Below are 8,253 nucleotides of genomic sequence, written 5' to 3'. Positions count from 1 at the left end.
GTCTCAGCTACGATCTGTGCTTTCCTACATTCCTCAAAAAATCGACTGCAGATGATTCCACCAGCACATTTAAAAGATAGGTGTCTTAAAAGGGAGCCACAAAATGAACATTCCCAGTTGGAATCTACTCTCAAGCCAACATTCTAGAGCAGAAATAGGTTTAATCAAAATAATACTATCAGTAAGAGCTACTGAAGTAAACGCAGAAGTATTATAGATCTACTTTTGGAATTCTTGTGGTTGCTCTAATCTCTCCCCTTTTATTACAACCTCAACTAACACATGAATCTTCCCAGAACTCCATTACTCCACTATTAAAAGTCACCATTCACCTAACTAGCATTCATGCACATATCTCCATAATCAAAGCCCACCATATCTAACCTCATCTTTAATACCAAACACAACACTTGCCCCACGTTCCAGGCTCACCCTGCTCCCTGCCTGCTGAGCTCTTCTTCTTCTGCCTCCTCGCCTCTCCTATCACCACCCCAAGCCTTTCCATGGTTTATATGTCACCCCCTTCAGGATGCCTTCTCTGATGACATCGCACACTGATTTTTTCCTTTAGTCAACAACTTCACATTAAGAACCTATTATGTTCCAGAAGCTGAGAGTCCCTTCCTCTCAAATTTTTTTTGTTCACTGTTGTCTGTGACTTACTTACCATTGTCTTCTTACTGTCCTATTCTACCATTAGGCCACCTTATTTGAGACGAAGACTCGCTGTTGCCCAGGCTGGAGTGCAGTGGCATGATCTCAGATTACTGCAACCTCCGCCTACCGAGTTAAAGCCACTCTCCTGCCTCAGCCTCCCGAGTACCTGGGACTACAGGGGGCTGGCCACCACACCCGGCTAATTTTTGTATTTTTAGTAGAGATGGGATTTCACCAAGTTGGCCAGGCAAATCTCTAACCCCTGACCTCATGTGATCCACCCGCCTCGGCCTCCCAAAGTGCTGGGATTACATGCGTGAGCAACCACGCCCAGCCACCTTAGTATACGCGTAGGAAAAGGTTCTCAAATGTTTTATGTCCTAGTTGGTTGTGTGCGATCTTAACTGTAGGTGGTTACCTTTACGAACCCAGACTTACACATATTTTAAAATGTCCCCCCACAGCACCATGGCAAAGGGTGAAACACCTCGACATTAATTGGTGCGAAATGTTTTTCCTTTGTACATCTTGTGAATTGCTTATGCTTTTGAGCCTTTCTTGGAGGAATACAAAGACAGAAGAGCTTAACACCTGAAAAAATTTTCAGTTGCCTGACATTGTCTTTAGCTACAATTGGTTAGACAAACATTTATAGAGTTCCTCCTACCTGCAGACATAGGCATAAATATTCTATTATGGTAGGGCCTTGATTGCGGTTGTTTCTCCAGCACCAATCATTGTCTTCTGCACATAATTAACACCCAATACTTACCGTGGAGTAAAAAAAATGAATGCAATCTCCCTGCCTGCAAGCAGCTGACAGTTTAATGGTGTAGGGGTGAGGGAGATACAAAGGATGAACAAATAAATAAATGAGGACGGTCATATCAGTGTGATAACCGCCACGGAGAAAATAAAGCAGAATCACGAATACCCCCAAGAACCAGTCAATTGTTGGCAGGCCTGGAGACTCCTATCAGCGGGAAAAGCCGGCCAGCGTCGTGGTTAGTTGAGGAGGGCAGCCCCGGGAGAGGGTGCACAGCCCTGCCGCTCACTTGCTGTGTGGCTCTGGACAAATGGCTTCACCTCTGGCCTCGATTTTCCCATCCTCTACAACCTACCTCATGAGGGGAGTCTAAGGAGTTGTTACTAAAGTGCCTGTTAGCCTGGCAGCCGCTGGGGAGATGCCGGCAGCGCGGCGGATCGGGAACCCACTGGCGCGAAGGGCAGGGAGAGCCTCTGGCTCCCTCTGCTGAGGTCCGCGTCTCCCTGCTCGGGGTCGAGCAAGGCTGAGGTGGGCGAAGTTTTGACCTTGAATCGAGGTCCGGGGGACCGGAGGTCAGCGCCCCTTTCCGTCTGAGAGGGTGGGCGGAGATGGGGCAGGCGGGCGAGGGTGAGGGGCCAGGGTGGGCGGCGCTTCCGGGGAGACTCCATCAGGCGGGAGGCCTCGAGGGCTGGGGCCGCTGCCCCGGGCACCCTGCGCGGCGGCCGGGCACCGGCCGGGCTATGCCCCGGCGTCGACCTCTCGGAGCGGGAGGGCACCGCGCCGCCAAGGCGAGAGGTACCCCCGCATCCCCCGCGCCCCGCGGGTCCCCAGCCCTAACGGCAGCCGGTGGGGAGCGACGCCGTCCCGGGGCGCGAGGCCGCGGCGGGCGCGCCAGGCGCGGGGCGGGGCGGGGCGGGCACATGCGCACAGGCGGCGCGGCCGGCACGCGGCGCTCGCGCTCCCTGCTTAAATGAGCCTGGTCGCCCCGCGCCCTCTACTTCAGTAGATCCCGCGCCGGGGCCGCGCTTGTAGCTGACGGCTCGTCCCACGCCGCGCGCCCGCCCTCCTCGGCCCCCGGGCGGTCGATGGGACTAGGCGCCGCGGAGCAGGAGGCGTCGCTCGTCGGGGGGACTCGGGCATGGCGGGCCGCAGGACCTGAGCCCTGCCCCGCGGGGAGGCACCTGCTGGCCGGCGATGAGGATGGAGCGGGGCCGCCGCCGCTGCGTCGGGCCGTGAGCCCCGCGCTGCAGCCGCCTCAGCCTCTTGCGAAGCGCCGGGCAGCTCGGGAACATGGCCCTTCAGCGGCTCTGCTCGGTCCTCAAAGGTAAGTGTTGGGGCCGCGGACGGCGCCCCCTGCGGGCCGAGGCTGGCGCGCCTCCCTGCCCGGCTGCCGCGTCCCTTCCCTGATCCCCGGACCCGACGCGCCTCTTTGTCTGGCGGTACTGGCGGCGACTCCGAGCGGACCGCGGGGCGCGCTCACTGTCCGGCTCTCCCGGCGCGCCGCCTTCGGCCCCTGCGAGTCCAGCCGACGTTCGCCGGGCGCGAATGGGAAAGGGGATCGGGTCGAGAAGGCGGCTGGGAGGACTGGGCCCCACGGGGCCCTCGGAGCTGCGCCCTCGCGCCGCTTCCGTAGAATTCCGCCTATCGCTTCGCAAAGTTGTGAGATTCCTGTCGTGGAGCGAAGGCCGCTCTTTCTCCAGATGTGATGGCAAAAAGTAATGCCATGAGAACAATAAAAGCCGCGGCCGTGACGTCGTGCAGCGGTTTTCGAACAGCCCCGCGGCGCGCCAACCTCGCTGCGGGGAGCTGGGCCTGCCGGGCCGGCGGGGTCCCAACTGCTGCGGCCGCTGAGGCTGCGGCACCACTGCGGGCTCCGGGGGCGGCGCGCGGGCGCCGTGGACCCGGCTCGGCTAGTCCGACCCGGGGGAGCGCGGCTGCTCGGGCTGAGCCCGGGCACTCCCCGGAACTGCGCTCCTCCAGCTTCCCCGGAGGTCTCAGAATTCCCCGCCGCTGGTGTTCGGTTCTTACTAATTTGTTGTACCAGGAATTAAAACACTTGGCTTCCCAAGAGCGCAGAGCTCTAAAGCACTCTCCAGCCGCTTTGCATTTCCCAAGAGGCGGTAATCTAGAGGAAAATTTATATACATAGATAATTAGGATTGGGATACAAAGTTGCTGCTGAAACTCGGACTGAATAAATCGTCTTTTCAATTTCCAGAGGGAGAAAGCACCAACACTCCGTAAAGGACTTCTCTTTTCCCCCTGCTGATTTATTTAGACAATATTGAATATCTGTATGTTTGTAATGTCATCACATGTTCTTTTTTAAAATATTGAGGGTACAACTGAGGCATTATTAACGTGTCACGTATAGCTTAGCACTGTTTCTTAATATTTGTAGAGAGACAGATCTTGGTGTTTTTCCTGCTCCATAACAACACTTTGTTCACATTTGTTTTATTAGAAAGTTCCGTGTAATTTTGCTTTTGATTTTAATTGGACACATTATCTCCTCTCCAAATATTCCTAAATTTGTGACCGAGATGTTAGTAATTTAATTTAAAACGTTTACCCCACTGTAAACCGATCTACAGCTTACACTAAGGTAACCCAGGACTTTCTAGCTGATGAATATTTCACAAACCATAAATGCTTAGTGATTTCTTTATTATACTACAATTGAAAACAACTCTGAAATTCGTCCTGTGGTTTTCATATCTCTAACTCTTAATTTTTACAGTCATTCCGGGGAAATGAATGTTTTGTTTTACTCTTTCATGATAAACCGTATGCACAGTAGGATTTCTGATCGTTCTGCTTATCTGAATTTTCTGCCGTTGTCCAGTTGCGCCCTCACCACGGTAAGGTTGTCAGCATCCTACTGACCGAGCATCTGAGGGCAGCCCCCGGATGACATCGCGTAGATCTGTCACACCGCTTTACCTGCAGAACTTGATAAAACTGAGCTGGTTAGGGCAGGGGCTGTTAGAGCCTCCTCCAATGGTGAAGGGATTTGCAGCGTTTCTTCCTTCGCCTTTGCGGTGGGTGCACACTGCCCTCTCTGGCCAATATGGTGAAGCGTTGAGTTGTTGCACCTTTCAGGAAAGGATTCTGGTGATGGCAGAGCTACAGTGAAAACAATATAGTGTCTGGCTTTTCTTTTTTCCGTGTTAGTCAACATACACTATTTTTACATGCTTGAGTATTTTTAAAGCTCAAGCTGAATTATTGTTGTTGTTGTTGTTGTTACTGCTGTTGGTGGCGGCTTCCTAGAGAGAAAGCAAGCTATTAAGTCTTCTATGGTATTAACTTGTAAATGCCAAGAATTGGTCTGGAAAGATTCAAGAAATTGTTAACAGGAGTTGATTCTAATACAGAAATCCAGGGGACAGAAAGACAAGAATGAAGGGAAGACTTTGGTTTCACTGCACACCCATTGTGTCACTTGATTTTTTTTTTAACCAAATGCATGTATAACCTATATAAAAATATTTTATTGTTAAAAAATTGCCTTTTAAAAAGATACTGGCCTTTCCCAGTACTCATACTCATTGTGTGCTCCAAGGCATGAAAAAGGGGACCTTATTATCTATAAAGTGAATTGCTTCAACATCAAAGAGGCTCTTATCTGAAGCAGCTGTTTAACATTTATTTACATAATTGTAGATATTACCCATGAAAGCCTTGTTTGGAATATTATGGTCAGTTTCTACTAAAATAAATCGCCATAATGAGTGTGAGATTTTAAGTAGAAAGTAATTTTAGTTATTTAAGATGCAACTGATTATTCTTGTTTTACTTTCAGCCTTTAAGGCAAAAAGATAACCTTACTAGGCTTTTTAAACCTCGTCCTATGTTGTTGAAACTAAATAATTCACTTTTAACTGCTTATGATTACTGTAGCCCTCACAGAATTTGAGTTAACCTTCCGTCAAGGTTAACTAAGCATTATAGTCACATGTAAATATTACATGAAGATGATAAATCTATTTTTTGTTCTTATTCATTCTGCACACTTGTTTCTGGAGAATCTGTTGAACTCAGCAATATTTAAAGCTGTATAAACTGTGGTTACATTTGTGATGTAACAGAGCACAAATACTCCTTGGCACTGTATTTAAAATCTTGTCTGAGACGGTGCAAGTATTAACTCCTGTTTTTCATTCTTAAACCTCACCCAAGAATGTAAAGTAGTTATACAGAAATAAATGTGGTACTGAAAAACTTGTCCATTAATACTAAAGCCTTGTTAAAAATTAACTTTTTGACTTTTCCTTCCAGGCTTTGGGAAAAACTGTTTTAACACTGTCAATTCAAAAGGCTTACTAAATAATGGTTTTGTTGTAGTAAATCCGCAATTGCAATCTGGTTTATCTTTCATTTTGAAAGTACACTCACTCTTTAGGAAAAATCCTGTATTACAAAACAAGTTCAAATGAAAGCCACTTTCAGTCCTTTTTAGAAAAGATGAAAAAATGATAGACTGTAAATAAAGTTCATATCTGACATTTTAAAACAATAGGCTACCCCTTGCTCTTAGGGTACCACCCATCCAGCATGATCTCCTATCATTTTTCAACTTAAGCTCCTGCAGAATAATTATTGGTACTTAGAAATACATGTCCCTGAGGCACTGGAAATTCCAATTTTTACTGTCTTTGAGTTGGAAAGGAGCATCTTAAGAGGTGATCTAATCCAGTGGCTTCCAGACTTCAGAGGAACTCTTGTGAGGAAGCACTTTAAAAAAAAGGACAACAGACAAGAACAGAGTTGATTAGTGGGAGGCTTTGCCCTCTCAGTCACCTCAAACACCAGGGTGACCCCAAGAACTGACACTTCAACATGTTTGTTATATTGCTTCCAAAATTACAGGGTATACTAATCTGAAAGTTCAATCCTTTCTATGACATAAAGACATGTTGGTTTAAATATGCCTAGAGTAACATTGGAAATTACAGCACAAGAAGTTATCACAGTAGTCTTTCAAATATGACCTGATCATGTTAGAAGGTGATGGTAGTTGCTGTGCAGTCAGGAGGACTGATGTATCATTAAAATAGAGCATACAAAAGTGCCATCTCAGATCAGCTCGACTAAGGAGGAGTTTGTCACATTCTGCAGGAAAGAGTTGTCACTTCTGCAACAGAGTTACTCTTTCTTACTAAAGTGATTGACAGTGTGATTAACATATGTAGGCTGGAGTGATCCCAAAGTTCACCATCCATCTTTGTTCTTAACTAGTAAAGTATGATTAAATTTGGGTACTTTTTTTGATCTTTGGAACATAGTTTATCAAAAACAAGTGACTGCCATGTCAAATAGTATGTGGACTCTAATTGAACTCCATTCTGCTGTCATTATAGGAAATTACTAATGAGCAGGGAGACCAGGTAGGTGGTTCTAGCATCTTGTATTAGATTTTAAAAGCCCTATGTTTACACCACTTAGTTGCTTAACACAGGAATATGTAGAGATACCTTTAATTATTAACCTAAAGGGAAATTGAGCCAGCTTGAGGAAAGTAACAGTGGTGGCAGGGTATCTCAGGAGAGTGGAGGTAATCTCAGTTCTTTTCCCATCCCCTGATTTGTGCTCACATTTAAAAAAAGTGAGGTCACATGTGTGGCTACTGTTTGTTTAACCAAGATGTCTGTCAGTTACTGTGCTATGTGTTGCAGTTACAAAGAAGAGACACGAGTCATGCTCAGTCACCCCCATGTGTTCATTGTGTCTGTATTGAGTACTGTTGAGGTTGGGCAGTCTTTTATGCCCTGGAGATGCATCCATGATTCAGACAGACAAGGTCCTTCTTTCTAGTAAGAAGAGACAACAAACAAGCCCCAAAATACCAGGTAATACATAATGAAAATAAAGCAAGATGAAGGAGAAAATGTAGTGCTTATTTAGAAATCAGAGAATCCTCACAAGACCTGAAAGACAGGAAGGAACCAGCCAAAGAGATTCTTGGCAGAAAGCACAGCTGGTCCCTGAGGCAAGCATTAGCTTGATGTGTTTAAAGTGATGAGAAGAAAGCCTGTGTTCTGGTAGAGAGCACTTGGAAGGCGAGAGATACACAGGCTCCAGGTCACATCGGACCTCTGAAGTGAGAGTAAGGGGCATGGATTTGTTCTAAATGTAATGGGACTTTACTGGAAGACTTTAAACAAGGCTGTGATGTGATCTGATTTGTATTTTGAAAAGATCACTGGCTGCTATGTACACAATACACTATAGGGACTGTGGCAGAAACTTCCAGTTGTCTGCAAACAGCCGTTTAGCTGTTTGTCAGTAATTCTGTGAATTTTAGCTGAGCACACATTTGCCCAAAATGAAGACTATATTTCCCAGTTTCCTGTTGGTTTAGGTGACCATGTGACTAAGTTAGGTATCAGTAGAAAATGATGTATCTTAGGGGAATTGTTTTTTAAACTTTTTTCTTTTTCTTTTTCTTTTTTTGAGATAGAGTCTGTCACCATGCTTGAGTGCTGTGGCGCAATCGTGGCTCACTGCAAGCTCCAATTCCCTGGTTCAAGGAGTTCTCCTACCTCAGCCTCCTGAGTAGCTGGGATTACAGGCATGTGCCACCACGCCCAGCTAATTGTTCTATTTTTTTAGAGACGAGGTTTCACCATGTTGGCCAGATGGTCTCAATCTCTTGACCTTGTGACTCCCCCACCTTAGCCTCCCAAAGTGCTGGGATTATAGGCGTGAGCCACCACACCTGGCCCTAAATATTTTAGTTTGAGATCATTGTAGATCCTGGGCAAGTGTTTTTAAAGAGAGGGAGAATGCTCTTTATCAAGTCATCATTCTTGCTGACTAGAATGCAG

General features: G+C 46.9%; 1 protein-coding gene across 4 annotated transcripts in view; it reads left to right on the top strand.

Moving 5' to 3' along the window:
• Nucleotides 1-2,345: 2,345 nt before the first annotated feature.
• Nucleotides 2,346-8,253, top strand: part of NETO2 (neuropilin and tolloid like 2) — a 62,456-nt gene continuing 56,548 nt past the window's right edge. For all 4 annotated transcript variants that reach the window (XM_032255607.1, XM_032255605.1, XM_032255606.1 and 1 more), the window contains exon 1: nucleotides 2,346-2,747. In XM_032255607.1, the coding sequence (XP_032111498.1) occupies nucleotides 2,714-2,747 (34 nt within the window). In that variant the 5' untranslated portion in view covers nucleotides 2,346-2,713. The remainder of the gene's footprint in view (nucleotides 2,748-8,253) is intronic.

The sequence above is a fragment of the Sapajus apella genome, unplaced genomic scaffold (genome assembly GCF_009761245.1).
Source record: "Sapajus apella isolate SASKATOON/1434 unplaced genomic scaffold, GSC_monkey_1.0 scaffold90, whole genome shotgun sequence".
NCBI classification, from domain to species: Eukaryota; Metazoa; Chordata; class Mammalia; order Primates; family Cebidae; genus Sapajus; species Sapajus apella.
The sequence above is the reverse complement of the archived record's forward strand: the minus strand, read 5'-3'. Positions and strand labels throughout refer to the sequence as shown.